We start from the raw sequence: 16,692 nt of genomic DNA, 5'->3' as shown, positions 1-16,692 counted from the left end.
TCAAAAGATGCTTTTGTTGCTATGGTGTCAACACCCTCAAACCCGGTGACATATCGAGGAAATTTCAAAACAAAGCAAAACCTCCTTCCCACTACGGTAACTCCCGGGGGACAAAAGACGCTTGGGGCCACTCTGGTTGGCCCACTCAGCAGCCGCGCTCTTCAGGAAGGTGATGAGCGCCAGGTGTGGGTTGTTGGACCGCGGCCGGGCGGACGGGTCTCCACCGAGTCTGTCTTCTGGCTTCTCGACGGTCCCCTGCACTTGTTTGTGCCATTGGAAATACGTTTCGGAATGAAGGACTCCTTTTTGTTACCTCGTTCTGTGGACATAAACTCAAGTGGTGGACACCGTCATCGCAGAGTCATCGATCCAGTCGCCGGAGTTTTGCGTTCCGGGACGGATTGTTGGACCTTACGCTGCCCCGAGTGTCTGCGCAGACGGAGGTGACGGACCGGTCAGAACGTAACGGAACCGGGAACCGGAGGTACGTGTAGCGCTACCAACTATGGCCTGTAACGTGTGCACACAGACATGCATTATTCAAAAATGTAAAACAAATACAGCAATACAGTTAAATAAATAAAATAAGGCTGTCTTCAAAAATGTAAAACAAATAGCAATACACCTAAATAAATAAAATAAAGCTGTCTTCAAAAATGTAAAACAAAGACAGCGATTCAGTTAAATAAATAAAATAAGGCTGTCTTCAAAAATGTAAAACAAACAGCAATACACAATACGCTGTTTTCAAAAATGTAATCTAAATACAGCCATTCAGCTAAATAAATAAAATTCTGAAATAAAATAAGGCTGTCTCAAATAGGCACTTAAGCTCAATATAGGAATTCAAAAATGAATAATAGAAGTATAACAGGCCTCTGAATGAGGCAAAATGAAGAACCGTTGATACTCATAATTAATTGCGTTACATTTTTTAACGCGATATATATATATATATATATATATATATATATATATATATATATATATATATATATATATATATATATATATATATATATACACAATGGAGTTGGTGTTTATCAAAGCAAACGGCCCGCGCTAACTGTTTTCATCCTGGATTGTACCAAAGGTGTAACTCAGGGTGATGTTGAAAATGTGTCACATCCACCCAGTGGGGGTCGCTGTTCGCCGTGAAAATGAAGCTGAAACGCGAGCGGTCATTAAACGCCCCATGAAATGAATAGACAAGGCACGAGCCGACAACTTCACCAGAGCGTCTAAAGTAAAGAGACCGTCCAACAGAACCGCCTGTCCGAAGAGCCCTTGCTCCTCAAAGGTGGATTGAAAAGGATGCCCTGAAATTCAAGATGGCCGCCCCACACTGGCCCTGGGATTCTGTGGTCAGTTCAGTTTTACCGTCCTTTAGGGCTCGTGGCACCACTGACTCTGACTGCAGGGAGCGATCCGGCTGGGATGACCCGATTCCCACTGCTTTACCACGACGATGGCTCACACGGGCGCAGGACCTGGAAAGGAGGATGCAAAACCACAGGATTCATGTGGCTCTCGCGTGAGGCAAAGCCTCTGCTGCTTCCAGTGGAGTCCATGGTCAGAGCAGAATTACAGCTGCCTCTGGAAAGATCACGCTTCTGGAGCCAGACATGACCTTTCAGAGCATCTGCCTCAGATCCGGCTGACCTTCTTCCAGGCCCAGCTCTATGGGATTTTCTTGTCACCACCAAAACCTTGAAACATCATTCCTGCCAGTAAAAGCCAAGAAACACTGGAGGCTTAAAAAAAAAAACAACAACCCAGCATCAGACAGTCATAGAGATAGAGATCCATTGATCCCAAATTTTAATCCAATTTTCAACTTATCAAATATGAGTCAGCACACAGCAGCAACAATCGGTATTTTAGCTAAAAGAGCTGGAAACAGGTGTCCATTTGTCTGGTTGACAAAAAAGTTGGTGCAATGAACATCTGGCGTTTATTTTTTTTTCAGTGTTTATTTGGCAAGCACCATTCGAAAAAGAGAAACTGCTGTGTGCTTATGTCATGTGATGAATAATAAAACGATATTCCCATGCAAAATTCCCTGTGAAATGTACATCAGTTTCATTATTGCAGGAAGTTTCGGTGAAATCGCAGCGATTTCCTCCATGTTTATTTCAATTGAGGTTCCTCTTCCGTCTCCTCGTGGGCTTGTTGCGATTCAGGTTTCAGTCTGCTCCCCGTCGTCTGTGTCGCTGTTGGTCATGACACGTCTGGTCTGGAAGTTCTTGGCTTTGTATGGAGTTACATGGTTTCCTCAAAAAGTATACATCCGTACAAAACCCAAAAAATAGAAATAAAAACAAACCGAGAGGGAAAAACATTTCAGCGCAGCCTGCCTTTCAACAGGAAAAGAAAGGTGTCTTGAAATCGGTTAGAAATCTTGTTTACATGTTCCCACTCACAAGTTATACGTCACGTCGTCTTCAGTCATTTTTCTCAGTCCTTGTGTTTCTTTTTAAAAAGGAGCAGCAGGCTTCCTTTCCTCGTATGAAACAAGAGTAGAAATGCTCCAGAGTGTCTGGGTGTCGATGCTCCGGGCATCACTGGGCCCCTCAAAAGCTTCCGTACCTGGGAGAAACGTCCAGTGGCTTTTGTCCGTGTGTTCCTCACACGGTGGTGACCCTCATCACCACCTCCCTGTTGGCGGCGGCGCTGATCCGCGGGTCGTTGGGCCGCAGCTGGCTCAGGATGTGTAAGATGGTGTATCCACAGTGGTGGTTGAGAATAGTCCTGAGCCTCCTGCTGTGGCGGCTGGCGCCGCTGCTGCTGCCGCCGCCGCTGGCCAGGCCGTGCGGGTTCCCGCGGGATCCTCTGGGGCCCGACTTGCTGCTGGCGCCGATCGGCTCGCCCAGATCCTTCGCCTTCTCATAGTTCAGGACCTTCCACTGCTGATTGACAGCCTGCCAGCGTTTAAAGATCCGATACACCGACGACCCCTCGTGGATGATAAGGCCTGCGGGAGAAGCAGCGGTGTCAGTGCCCGACTCATTCCGCACATTAGTTACTGTTATTATGACACGGTTATTAACAATTCATGCGATAATACACATTCCTGTGAAGGGTTGTTGGGCGTGACTGGATCAGGTGGCAGTCTGTCGCTCCGGCTCCTGTGTGTCGGAGCAGTGCTGCCACCTACTGTCTGAATCACATCCTGGGTGTCGATGCACAGCGCAGCTCTCTGGTTTTCTACTTGAATTCTTTTCTGTTATTGTCTTGTAACGCAACTGGAACGGAACATTGTTATTCATCTGCATGGCGTAGAGCCTTCACGATGCTTCTTTTATGAATCATATTTTACAGTAGAGAGTTTCACTTGTCTCTCACCAAACTCAGAATTGAGGATAATACAAGCTCCGATTCAAGTCTGCAAGATTTTACTCCTGTAGTTTAAGTCCCGAGTTCAGCCCCGTCTATTCGTCTAATAATCTGACCCCAAACGATTCTTTGAGGGAACACAGGGGGAGGTTTTCGAATTTGTGACGGAAATATACCTTTATTGTTTCAGAAAATCCAATTCATTGGTTCTGTGGAAGACACCCAGGACGTTAGAACTCAATTTTATGTCATTTCAAAGTAAAAGCCTTTTGAAAAATCCTGCTTATTGAATGTGGATGTGTACACATTTATAATGATATTTTGAAGAATCTCTTCGGTTGACCACTATTCCACTGGTCTAGACTCGAACTAGAGCATCACTAGAAGTCACCCAGGAAGTTTGAAGTCAATCTCATGTGTCATTTCAAAATAATGAGTGAGTTCAAACTTCCTGGGTGACTTCTCGAGATGCTCTAGTTCGAGTCTAGACCAGTGGAATAGTGGTCAACCTAAGGGGTTTTTCACAGTATCATTATCTATGTAGACACACCCACATTCAATATGCATCATTATCAAAAGGCCATTATTTTGAAATGACACATGAGATTGAGTTCAAACTTCCTGGGTGACTTCTCGAGATGCTCTAGTTCAAATCTAGACCAGTGACATAGTGGTCAACCTCAGGGATTCAAAATATTATAAATATGTACACATCCACATTCAATATGCAGGATTTTCAAAAGGCTTTACTTTGAAATGACACATGAAATTGAGTTCTAACTTCCTGGGTGTCTTTCACCGGTGCAGGTACCAAATGTGTCCTACCTGCCAGAGGAAATTGAAATAAAGGATTTCAAGGTGCTTTCTACCACATGTGTAGCATTTATTTCCACAAAATACGATGTTTGTCATTAAATTGTTTGCGAAGTTTATGTCCGTTCTTCTCCGCAGTCTGCGATACAACAGTCGTGATTGGATGACATGAAGGCAGCTTTGTTTTTCTGTAATATCGCGCAAGAAATCACAATGGTCTCCACAGTAGTCACTTATACACCCACAGATATATTTTTATTCATTTACCAGGGAAACTATGCGTCTATGAAGGAGTTTTCACCGCTAACAAATCAGTCCTACCACGTCCGCGTTAGCCGAAAGACGCGTTGTGATTGGCTGACACATACGGGGCATTGTTTTTATTTTATATATCACAAAAATCACAATAGACTCGACAGCAGATAATTATATACATCCGAAGGTATTTTTAGTCGTTTAGTTGTAAAACCGTGTCAGCCAATCACAACGCGTCTTTCGGCTAACGCGGACGTGGTAGGACCGATTTGGCAGGAGTGAAAACTCCTTCATAGATGCATAGTTTCCCTGGTAAATTAGTAAAAATATATCTATGGGTGTATAAGTGACTACTGTGGAGGCTATTGTGATTTCTTGCGCGATATTAAAGAAAAACAAAGCTCCCTAGATGTCAGCCAATCACGATGCGCTGTTCCGCAGCCTGCGGAGAAGAACGGACATAAACTTCGCAAACAATTTGATGACAAACATCGTATTTTGTGGAAATAAATGCTACGCATGTGGTAGAAAGCACCTTGAAATCCTGTATTTCAATTTCCTCTGGCTTATTAAGACATTTTTCAAAAAAGATGTGACGTCATCACTCCGCGGCAGGTCGGACACATTTGGTAAGCGCACACATTTGGTATATTATATTAGGTATATTTCCGTGCCATTTACCTTCAAAGCGGCTTCGCTTTGGCATTACCGTAATACTCGCATTACACGGGCACTGCTTGACTCCGGTTCTCTGTCCGACCCGAACGCGTGACTTGACTTCCACCAGCAACGGACTTCAGTCAATCTTACGTTTTTTGGGGGGATTTTTCCGCGAATAACATGGTGTTCATGTCCACCTCCACGATGTGTTATGTATATCCGCTTGTTTCGATGTTTCCACTTCCTTTTAATACGTATGATCATGTGATATCTCATCTCTAAAATCCCTGTGTCTCCAATCTTCTGTAATGGATGAACTTTGCTGAGCTCTCTAGTTAAAGAAAGTGGTAAAGTAAAGGTTTGCTGCGCTGAAATCAGCTGCCAGAAAGCAGAGCGCAGTGAAGAGTTGCCATCTGTTGGACGGCACCAAACAGCAAGAACGGCCAGGTTGACCAACCGTATCACTGGCACTGGATCAAGCTCTTCCCTTCAAGCCATCTGCTCAGCTGCCTGTGGCTTTGCTCACTCAACATTCTGGATTTCTCTTGTGGTCGGACATGATGGTTTTCCACCTCGTGTCGTCGCTGCTTGTGACGGCGGTGGGTTTGGCCCCGCCCTTCAAGAGTGCGTTTGCACTTACCTATACACACGATGTCCATGAAGCCGTACATGCCGTAGCAGATCTGGAAGAGCAGGTCCTGGCGTTGCCACTTGGCCGAGGGGCTGAGGGAGGACCAGATGAGCCAGGAGATGCTGGCGATGAGGAACAGGGAGCCCAGAATGATGGCGGCGATCTGCACCTTCTCGATGACGGTCAGAGAGATGGCCTGCCACTGCGGAGGGTCAGATCACATGGGAGTCAGAGACAGAGGAGGGTGAGCCTGGTCTGTGCTCTGGACTGGAGGTCCCTCAAGTGTGGCTGCGACCGTGAGCCTGGGGAGTCACTGGCAGGGGAGCAGCGACGTGGAGCACACAACGTTACAGATCTCTGTGCTGCCAGGTGGCTTTTGATCCAGTTACACTTCTCACAATGGCCACCAGGGTGAGCCTATGTTTGGTCCACACTCTTCACGCCACACATTTCCTGATCTCAGTGCGACAGGTCGAAGGCAGCATCTTCTACATCACATTAGAATGACTGACTGTGTCTGTGTTGTCATCCAATGTTACGTATTATATCCCCATTTCACGCCACTTTCAGGATTGGTTTTACTGACGTGAGCTTCCACTTGGGCTGTTCTCTGATCGTATTCATCCGATGAAGACGTTGTTGGTTCATTAGATGAAGTGAGTTTCTACATGGAAGTGCTGGGAATTTCACACCAACTGAGGCTGACTTGTGAGGAAGGCGCCCACTTCCAGGTGTCCCACGTTGCCACTGTGGCTCATGGGACATGGAGTGTGGCCTTCACAGCTGGGACCAAACTTGAGTTGCTGTCCCAGTCTGTCACAGCTGAACAGAGTGGTTCCCCAGGAACCTTTGCAACGTGACTGCTGTCGACAACAAAACAAGTCGTCGACTCGTAGCAGAGTTGAGCTCTGATGTTTCATGAGCCTTTATCTTCTTTGTTTCCTGGTGCAGCCCCTTCTGTCTTCCTCAGCGCTCCACCACAGCTAACGGCTGAGCAACACTGCCCCCTGCTGGTAACGCTAGGATCCGGATGACTGCTGCGTACCTAAAGAATTACAGTGTACCTCGGTTCTCGACCACAATCCGTTCCAGACGGCTGTTCGAGAAGCGATTTGTTCTTTTGTAGGAGTGAATGTAGAGCGTCTGCTGCTCCAGCTGACAACAGGACATCAAACCCTGGAGTGTGTGCTCCAGCCTCGGAGGTGTGGAGAGCGAGCACCTCCCCTGTGACACTCTACCAGGGTCCAGTGTGGAGACAGGAAAGGTTTTACACCTCAATATGAAGAAAAAACAGCCAGTAAATGTAGCTAACGGGACACGTCTGCATACAGAGGCTGCGTTATACGCAATAACAAAGCGTGTCGTGGGTCAGATGGTCGGTCCGCGTTACGTTTTTTCCGGCTTTTTTCATGGCCGTTTCAGTTCTGGATTTTCATTCGAAATCCCAAGCAAAAAAATCTTTGTTCGATTTCTTTGAATTCCGGGACGTTCGAAAACCGAGGTACCACTGTATTTCGATAATAATCTCCAATAAACTCCAAGTCATTCACTTTTAGAAGATTTGGTGGGAATTCACTTTGCTTTAAGTGAAAGTGATGTAGCTGCAGGTTAGTGTGTTGTGATTCTATTCTCCTTCGTTTTTGTGAGTTACAAAGACCAAATGAAGTGACGAAAAATAAAATACTTTTGTTCTAAGTGACTCAGAGGAGACATTCCTCGACAAACCCCTTCAGTTGTGTTTGTTTGGCAGAAACTCGGGTGTCCCGACCTTTGGTCAGTGTCACCCTCTGCTTCCCCTCTGTCATTCTGGTGCCAGCCACAGTTTTCCCAGGAACGCTGCTTGTGTCAGGAGCCTTCTTCCCTCTCAGTGCAGCTGTGTGTTCTTACCTGTAAAGGGTTCTTTGTGCTGATGGCCAGGACCTGGTACTTGAAGTAGCAGAGCTCGCAGCTCCAGGAGCCCCGCTCACTGATCCAGCGGATGAGACAGGGCTGGTGGGTGCAGCGCACCGAGCCATCACAGCGGCACGGGCTCAGGAGTTCCCCCTGCAACACAGGTGAGAGTCATGTGACCGCCTGTCGGGGGAAACGGTGCATGACAAGGAGCGCCCTTCTCTCTGCTCCTGGTCGATCCCTCAGATCAAGTTGAGATGAAAGAGTTGTTTCAATGACTTCTGCTGCTCAATGCTTCAGTTGCTAGTTCTGTGCTGTGGCTTCATCCCGAAGGAATGAAATCCAATCATTCTCCACGGTGTTCCGTCAAATATTTGCGAGAATGAAACCCGACTTAGTGGACGACGTGAAGAGCTCCGAGTCAGGATGAGTCACACAGAAAGATCCACACCTCGTCGAGCCAGACAACAACAAAGATGGCTGCAGCTCTGTGAGGTCCAGGCCACACATGTGGGCTCCGGAGGACTCGGCGCCCCCTCACCTGCTCTAGTGTATTTGCACGTGCAATGGTTTGGACCCAGGAGAGATGATGGAAATCTCCTGGGGTTGAACACAACAACCTTCATTTCTCCTGAGGACAGTCCAAGCACGACTCACACCGAGTCATGAAGGCAACCACTGAGGGCAGAGAAAGGCTTCACATTATTGCCTGGGCTCCAACCTAGATTTGTATAGTTGAGGTGGGTGGGTGAGAAAGAGAGAGAGAGAGAAGAGGAGGAAGAGGAGGAGGCGGCGGATGAGAAAAGGAGGAGGAAGAGAGAAAGGGACGGGGAATGGTTTAAAAAAATACATGCAAATGACACGTCGGAGGCTGTGACATGTTGTGGTTGAGGCAGAATAAAAGGCCCGCGTGTTTACCTGCTCCGGGCCTTGGAAACAAATCCGGCACTGAGGCGTCCGAAGGCTGCTGGCGGTGCTGGTCAGAGACACGGCGTCGAGGCCCACTTGCAGTTTGGGGTCCTTGTCCTCAAACGCCAGGCTGCGCGGCCGCGGCTCGCTGCCGTAGTACTCCTCCTCATCGTCCCGGGGATGGCAGTCGACGAACGGCGGCCAGCCGCAGCCGCCCATCCCCAAACCCCGCATGTTGCTGGAGCGCCGGTCTGCGTCTGAGCTGGCCTGTCTCGAGTCGGATCGCATCAACACCAGAACCTTCAGTTCGTTGAAAAACATGCGGATGCGATACTTGAACATGGTTGGCTACATCGACACCCCGATGAAGAAGCAGTTAGTGGTAACAGTCCTAATAAGAGTGTTGTGAGTCAGAGGCCGTGCGCGCGCGCGGCGGCGGAAGCCAATGCGGATAAGAGATTTTCGCCTTTCGGGCCGACACGCCGCTGTACTCATCACCCGACCAAGTCGGCTCTCCTCCACACGGCCGTCCACAGCCCCTGCTCAGGAAAGACAGCGGCGCGGCTCGCCCTACATGGTGCGCTACCCATAGCAGAAACCCGCCAGATGGAGAAAGCCAGAGGAGAGAAGCCGCGGTCTCGCGCCATCCACACGGTCACATCTGGGACTCTGGTCAACAGTCATCATCCAGCAACGATCTCCTGTGCTTCTACCCGCTGCCGTCGCTTCTCTTCCGCGCCTCCATCCGTCCTTTTGTTCTAGTTCGTCTCCTCGCGGTGAAGCCACGTCACGAAAACAAGCCGCTCCGCCATGGTCCGCGTCCGTCGGCGCTCCAGCGGCGACCGCTGGACCTCGAGCAACCAGGCTGCTGGAGACGGTTCCGAGGAGGAGAAGAGGAAGGGCCGGATCAGGTGCTGATGCTGCTTCTCCTCCTGAAATGGTTGGCACGTAGATGAAAGCAACGCACGGGCCACTTCCGGAACAGGAAGGATGGAGAGAGAAGAGGAGGACGAGCCTTTGAATCAGTGAGCGGACTGTGCTCGCGCGAGTCGCGTCTGCTGTCCAGGGTCCTGATCATGACGGAACCGCAAAGGCTCCTCGCTCAACGAAAAAGCTCGGTGTGAGGGTGATTTGTTGCGGGTTTCCCAGGTGCTCGGTCCCAAATATTTTAACGTGTTCCCGTTGTTGTCAAGAGCCTCAGTCACATGGTTGGACAGTGATCTCTGCCACGTTTAGTCCAGTCAGTTCAGACCCCTGGACACGCAACACAGCTGGCACGCACTTTGTTTGTCTTGGCAAAGGCTTGTTGTGAGAGCCAGAGAGAAGAGGAGGAATGAGGGACGAGGTGGGGGACCAGTCCAAACGGAGGTGGAAGCCCAGGACATGTGAGTGTCCGATGACACAAGAGCCACGCTGGCATGATCTGAAGAGCTCAGGCTGGTCGAAGGCAGAAAATAACAAATAAAAACTTCCGTAAAGTCAGAGAGAAGTTGGACCTCTGGTGTAAATTGCAAAGGTCAAATCTGAGAACCTGGAGTCAAACCAGCAACCTTCCCTGAACCACCGCCTCTATCCAGCGGAGCTTGGAGAGGGCTGGAGGAAACCTTTTGTGATCCAATTCCCTGAAACAGCAACATCCGCTTTGATATTCAGCAACTTTTTATTTCACTTGAAGTGAAAACATTTGCTTGAACGTTTGAACAGAACTCGTGGGGAGAACAGCTTCTCCTGAGAGGTGGTTCTGAAGACTAGATCGACTGGTAAAGGGAGAGAATGGCTGTTTTGGGTCAGTTCTCTCTTTGCTATCATACCAAATATCAAGTTCCAGATTCTAATCTAAGACACTGTCCATCTCGCGCTTCACCTTCCCCTCACTTCAGTGAACTCCCCTCTCCCATCCATGCTCCCTTTACTCACAGAATTCTACCCTTTTGTTGATGTTTCCGTCACTGACCGCACGCTTCCATGCGGTCTTTACGTTGGCATTGCTGTTCACCAATATATCCACCGGGGGAGCAGCCCGCAGTCAAACGTTTTAGACTTTTCACGACGTGTGGCTTGGTAGAGCGTGGAACAGACACAGCAAAACAACCTAACACCTTTATTTTTAGAGCTCAATAGTTGGTGCTCCTGGTTAGAATAGGATTTCAGCTTCCTTAAAAATAGTTATTCAAATCCAAAGATATTAGAGCAGGGAGCGCCATTTAGTCGGCGTCGAAGATGAGGACTGCGATAAATGATGACACACTCACAAAACCTTGTTTTCTCTCTCATGAATTGGTTTGTAAAAACAGTGGACTCCGCAGTAGTTTCAGGATTTTATTTTTGTAAAATTAAGTCTTCAAAATCCAAAGTCGAATGAAACAAGTGCACACAAGTCTGAGTGGAAGGTAAATATATTGGCGTGAGATAGAGTTGCCTGTTAACACCAGCAGCAGGAAAATAAAAACTGGGTGCAGTGGACAGGTTCAAGTAAGACCATGTTTACGATGACATGTTAAGCCTCCAGAGAAAAAACATCAAATAATCAACACCTTGGAAATGTCAGCGATCGTCATCAAAAAAAACAAAGTTCCACCAATGTGCGTCAATCTTAAATAAATCCAGATACACGGAACACATTTATTTTACAAATCATTTAACACTGATGAACAAAAGAAAACCACAGAAACAAAAGCATTAAAGAGGAAAATCAAAATCATTTTTAAAAGTTAATTTAAAAAACAAACAAAAAACATGATGCAGTTTCGCCCACGTTTTCCCCGTGACTACTGTGGAGTTGGAGGAGACCTGGCCAGTACCCGAGCGTTTCACTCACACGAGCCCAAGTCACTGCTCCACACGCTGTGCACAGAGGGAGGGGCGCACACTAGAATGGGACAAACTCATGGAAGGAAGGAAGTTCTGCTCAACCACAGAATGTACAGCTTATTTACAACATCAAGCCTGTCGTCTGGTGGGCGTCCACCACAGTTGGCTCAGTGACCGTGTGACCACGTTCCACCTGTGGCCACAGAAGAACAGAGACCCCGGGTGTGATTCCTCACACACACGGGCTCTAAGATCAGGACAAATGGGGCAAGTGTGTGTGTGTGTGTGAGAACTATGGGACACATGCAGAGAATTTAGAAAGCTCCAAATATCTAGGCCAGTAATGGTATTGATACAGCCTGTCATATACTTGTATCCAGATCATCCAAGACGGAGCTTCTGCGGCTCAGTCTCTGGGGTTTCTGCATCGCTGGGCGTCCGTCCGTCCGTGGAACTGAATGCAAAGTGAACCTGTGTGTGTGTCGGGTGTGTGTGTGTGTTGGGTGGGTGTGTGCGTGAAGACGTGGTGAGGACAGGCTATAGGAAAGCACTTGGGTTGGCTCGTGGATCCTTCTGGTTCCGGTAGCGCACAGCCAGCCAGACTCCCAGGATCTGACAGGCCACAAGCGGAGCAAAGACTTGAGTTAGCTTCAGCGCTAAACAATGAGGCACAAGTGAAAAAAACAGTCCAACAACTGCCGGTGCACTGGTTGCCACTTTTTTGGCCGATACCGATTTTTACTTTTCTCCTCAACGAACCCTAACTCACAATTAATGACACAAACCTATTGAATACCAACAATACTGAACAATGCTGCATGGAAAACAATGAAACTTTTATGTGTCGCTCGAACTTGTCGACTGCCTGTCTTCAACAACAAGAGCTCGGCTGCTTGTCCTCAACAATCCGCTCTGCTGGCCTCTAGGTGGCGCTCGTACTGGGTGGTTCGAGGCCCAGTGTCTTGCTTTAGCGCTGCGCCTGACTCCGCAGGTGCTCAGCGAGCTGTCACTCACCTCTGTGAAGCTGAAGAAGAGTCCCACTCCTCCGAGGATCTTCAGAGCTTCTGAGGCATGGTGCAACATCATGTCCCCACAGGTGACGCAGGTGTGGTTCTTAGCACATGGCTGCAACCAGAGACACCAAAGCTTGATGAGATCAGCTGCCAAGTGGGGAGAACAGCAGTGTACCTCAGTCTTCTCTTCATTGATGTTGGTTGTACATACGATATATAAGAAGAATGTCGGTATTGCGACCATTTGAATCAGTTTTTACACCGTTTTCCCGCTGGTGACATGCCACTCTCATTTACACGACGAAGGTTTTGGCTGTAATAATTTTGACACCACGGTTACGTTCATCTGACCGTGAGAGTTTAACACAACCAAGATCTTCCATGTGGAACCACCTCATTCCATCAAGTCGTGCTGTAAAGACGCGTCTGCATTGGATCAGATCAGCGATCCACACGTGACTACTAATGTTGTTTGTCCATCGTGTCCAATGGTCATGATCTTGTGGAGAGAAAATTGCTGAGATGAACATGGATGTGTTGGTGCAGGCCACGGAGGTTGATCCCACAGAAGGCCCAGGATTTGCGAGGCCCGGTGCTGACATGAGAACCGCAAGAGAACTTGAGCTCGCAAGCAGCAGAGGCATAGTCCATCCTTGTTCCGCCCTCTTTCCCAGAGTCATCCACAGCACCAGTGTGATGTGACGCTGCAGTCCGCTGCTCCACTTTCTACTCCTGCTGCGGCTGATGTCTTCTGACTGGCCGCGTGGTTTCTCTGCACGTGGCCTCGCAGGATCCAGACACATCAGCCTTTAGATGATGGCTTGGATTTCACCAAAGATTGAAGCAGACCACTCCAGTTCTGCATCACTTCACTTGTCTGACATGCCGTCTCAACTGTGGGCTTCGGTAAAACAACATCACAACAGGTTGTTCAGAGCTCATAGGACCTTGGTTGATTTCTTGAAATGCAGAACCTTCCTCCACAGTCGAGGATTCAGAGTCATTTATACGCAGTATATCGAGGGGGAAATGATTTACAACTTTCTATCACATCGCTGTGTTACACTAGTACACAGACTTTCACTTCCCCCAAATGATCCAATAATAATCATAATAATAACACTGCCACCTACTGTCAGTGACAAGTAATAAGCCTGTCACAGCTGAAGGTCTTGATCTAGTTTCTCCCAGGGATATAAGTGCTACGATAACAATGACAAGAGTAAACCTGTACACAGACCACCTGGTCACATGACCCCGGGCAGCACAGTCCAAGCTAAGCTCCACGCTTCAGAAAGGAGCTCAGCTGGGAGTGGTGCCCCAGCCTGTCTCCACGCTCTTGCATGGTGATGTGTGCCGCTCACACGCAGCGCACAGTTGTCGGCACGTTTGATCCCAGGGAGGCAATTTTGTGTGTCACATGTGGCGCACAAAACATGACCTCACAGGAAACTCAAGCGGAGCTTGGCCTCCTTGAGATGCTCTGAAACTAAGGTTGAACAGTTCTTTTGGATGCAAACTTGAACTAGAAAGGTGTGATCCACAAAGATGACAAGGAAAACTGTTTGTATGACAGTAAACAAAAGCTGCGGAGGCTTACCAGAGGGCAGTACTTCACATCCTCATCGAACTGTTTCTGGTTGGCAGAGATGTTGAGAAGACCGCAGCAGTTGAGCTGACTCTCCAGGTCTGTTTTGGTCTTGTTGTCCAACATGGTCCAAGTGGAATTTAGAAGCGTTTCCTAAAGGAGGCGAAAACAGCGGTCAGCACACCACGATCCAGCTGACGGAAGCGTCGCTGACTGAGTCTTACCTGCTGTCCACGGTTCATGGCCAAGCAGGAACAAGACACTCCAAATTGGAAGAGGAAAACCACAAACAAGATGACCATATACTGAAGCGCCGTGTTAAAGGAACAAGACAGAGCCGTGAAAGAGCTCAGGAGAATCATCGAGGGAGCGCTATCATCGACATGTGACCCTTGAGAGCAGCAGGCCAAGTTGCATGTTTGGTTTGGATTATACACATGAATACATGCCCCATTTTCAAAGCCTAGATAAAAAAATGAAAAAATATACAAATGTTGTCGATATCAAAATGTATCTATTGAAACTGATATGAAAATGAATCGCAGTAATTGATATGACAAAATATGTATTTTGATATGTTTCAATGACTACACCTTCAAACACAGCAGAGGATACAAAGAAGAGCATGACTTGGTGGTGGTGCATGGCACCGATCAGGCCGACGATGGCGATGAGCAGCAGGAAGACTCCGACAGCAATGACCCCACCAATGATGTGGATGCTTGACAGCAGGCCGAAGCCTTTGCCCCACGCCGCCACTCCAATGAGAAGCAGGCCCACAAGCTATTGAGGAAGGAAGTGGAACGGTCAGCTCCAACACGCGAGACCATCACATGATGTAAACAGTGCATATCAATAAGTAACTCAATGTAAAAAAAAACAAAAACTGCTTGTTGTGGAAAGACTCAGTTCTTTACGTCAATTTTATTGAAGTGATAAATCTAAATGTTGTTTACGATATATATATAAATAAAACATAAACAAACTGGGCTTTTATTATTTAGTTTTTCAGACAATTCATAAGAGCAATATCCAATCAAATATTGCAATACTTGAATGTGTGATATTGTCTTGATATTTTAAGTTGTCGATATTGCTATTTAATTCATAGATACTTGGATATGCAGCAGCATGCGAAACGTGTTTAATACTAACATTTTCTTTATGGACACTGGAGTTATTTTGTTGTTAAAGGAAGTGATTCTTTCTTCCGTTGAACTGTGAAATTCAACTGAAAGTCTAACTGGACTGACGTCATAGCACTTGTTTCCTGAACACGATATTGTACTGCATTATCTGATTTCCCCACTTAAAGAGATGGTTCTTGTTACAATAGATTGCTGAACTTGCACGATACCTGCCACTACACAGCCCTGGTGTCCGGGCGTTTTTAGCTAGTCAGCACAGGGATGAGCAGCCTGCTGGTGTTCTCATGGTTTTGAGCGTGAAAACATGTAACTGGAACAAAATTCCGTCGCACCATAAACATTCCACAAATCGCAGCAAATGTATTGCCGGCACTGTGTGTGTTTTTACACTCAATATGTACGTACACTTCCCAAGTCATGGAAAGCTCTTCTACTTTTCCAGGAGCCATGTAACATTTGGGGAATCTGCACTGGGACCTCGCGAGGAGGAGCAGGAGACGACCTGGATGATGACTCGAGTGAGTCCTTTTTCAGATGATGTTTGAATTCTCTTCGCAGGACTAACCTTTGAGGGTGAGGCTACTGTCAAATCATGTCATAAAAATGTTGAGCGGCATGTTTGCTATTTACAACATTATCATCACACAAGTTTGTGTGTTCGTCCTGTACACGTCGTACAAACCTGAAGTTGGTCTGTGACTACCAGATGACAACACACACACACTATAACTATAAAATGTATGTATGTAAAACGGTGTAAACGTTCACGTCGGATGGAACGTTTGCCCCCTATGATCCGAGTTTCAATCTAACTTGAAGTCGAGGAAGAGGCCGACTTCCTGTGGCAGCTGCTGATGGGAAGTGTCGAACGACAACGGTGGTTGTTGACGAGTCTCACAGCGAACACAGCAACTGTGGCTTCCATTGCAACAACAAACACTCCACCAACAGGGGACTGCGACTTCTAACCCGTCTACGCTTCTACGCACAGTCCACCAAAACGAACAAAGAAAGCCTTACTGGCGATGTGGGTTGTTCCAACAACACCGTGAAGCCCATGACCTCGAACCAAGTGAAACACAGGAGGAGCACAACAGACATGAGAAACGGGAGGCTGCTGCATTCATTCACGAGCCAGTTAGCCGGAGCTAACGTGGCTAGCTGCGCCTCATGATGATTCACTCACCATGTAAACAACGTTGAGCGAGCACAGCGCATTCTTGGAGCAGGTAAAGCCGCCGCACACCATCGTCAACGGGTCTGGGGGGTCGATTTCCTTCTGAATGTGGGTTTATATCAGCTCGTCGCTCACCAACCTCTGGGCTAATGGTTTGGTCAACGAAGAGGGCGTGTCTGGTGACGTCAGTCGCATGCGTGACGTAAGGGTTCTGTGTTCTTCCCTGGAATAAACAAGAGGCCGGTTCGTCTGGCTTCGCTGTTTACCGGTATATTGTGAAAAAAACCTCCCAATTTTCAAATAATGAGCCTTGGCTTGAGAACGGTGGCAATTGAACAAAAATAAAAACGGCGACTTCTTCTTTTGCGATCATAATAATGAATATTTTGACGTTTGAAAAATAAAAAAAAATGAATTTCATTTTCAAATTTTTATGACAGACGCTTTAAAGGGGAGTCTGT

The 16,692-nt window shown here is 47.4% G+C and overlaps 2 protein-coding genes across 2 annotated transcripts; both read right to left on the bottom strand.

Moving 5' to 3' along the window:
• Positions 1-1,796: 1,796 nt before the first annotated feature.
• Positions 1,797-9,781, bottom strand: marchf9 (membrane-associated ring finger (C3HC4) 9). Its single transcript, XM_053848988.1, has 4 exons — positions 8,504-9,781; positions 7,583-7,738; positions 5,705-5,897; positions 1,797-2,974 (listed from the first exon to the last, which is right to left on the bottom strand). Exons 1-4 carry the CDS (start codon positions 8,834-8,836, stop codon positions 2,628-2,630), a joined length of 1,029 nt encoding a protein of 342 aa, XP_053704963.1. The 5' UTR covers positions 8,837-9,781; the 3' UTR covers positions 1,797-2,627.
• Positions 9,782-10,801: 1,020 nt separating this feature from the next.
• On the bottom strand, positions 10,802-16,418 carry tspan31 (tetraspanin 31). The gene is made up of 6 exons (XM_053849015.1): positions 16,241-16,418; positions 14,522-14,689; positions 14,131-14,211; positions 13,919-14,059; positions 12,320-12,430; positions 10,802-11,917 (listed from the first exon to the last, which is right to left on the bottom strand). The coding sequence occupies exons 1-6, from the start codon at positions 16,301-16,303 to the stop codon at positions 11,843-11,845; spliced, it is 639 nt and encodes a 212-aa protein (XP_053704990.1). The 5' UTR covers positions 16,304-16,418; the 3' UTR covers positions 10,802-11,842.
• Positions 16,419-16,692: the final 274 nt, after the last annotated feature.

Source organism: Synchiropus splendidus, chromosome 18 (genome assembly GCF_027744825.2).
Source record: "Synchiropus splendidus isolate RoL2022-P1 chromosome 18, RoL_Sspl_1.0, whole genome shotgun sequence".
Lineage (NCBI taxonomy): Eukaryota > Metazoa > Chordata > Actinopteri > Syngnathiformes > Callionymidae > Synchiropus > Synchiropus splendidus.
This window is presented reverse-complemented; position numbering and strand designations above follow the sequence as displayed.

What these genes read in the sequence shown, in the direction of transcription:
- tspan31 (XM_053849015.1), bottom strand. Translation starts at nt 16,303, where the DNA reads ATGGTGTGCGGCGGCTTTACCTGCTCCAAGAATGCGCTGTGCTCGCTC. An exon ending in ACCAAGTCATGCTCTTCTTT is followed by an intron (nt 14,212 to 14,521) that starts GTATCCTCTGCT and finishes ACGGCGCTTCAG; the next exon opens with TATATGGTCATCTTGTTTGT. An exon ending in ATGTGAAGTACTGCCCTCTG is followed by an intron (nt 12,431 to 13,918) that starts GTAAGCCTCCGC and finishes CTCTGGTTGCAG; the next exon opens with CCATGTGCTAAGAACCACAC.
- marchf9 (XM_053848988.1), bottom strand. Translation starts at nt 8,836, where the DNA reads ATGTTCAAGTATCGCATCCGCATGTTTTTCAACGAACTGAAGGTTCTG. An exon ending in GTTTCCAAGGCCCGGAGCAG is followed by an intron (nt 7,739 to 8,503) that starts GTAAACACGCGG and finishes CCTGTGTTGCAG; the next exon opens with GGGGAACTCCTGAGCCCGTG. An exon ending in GCACAAAGAACCCTTTACAG is followed by an intron (nt 5,898 to 7,582) that starts GTAAGAACACAC and finishes GACCCTCCGCAG; the next exon opens with TGGCAGGCCATCTCTCTGAC.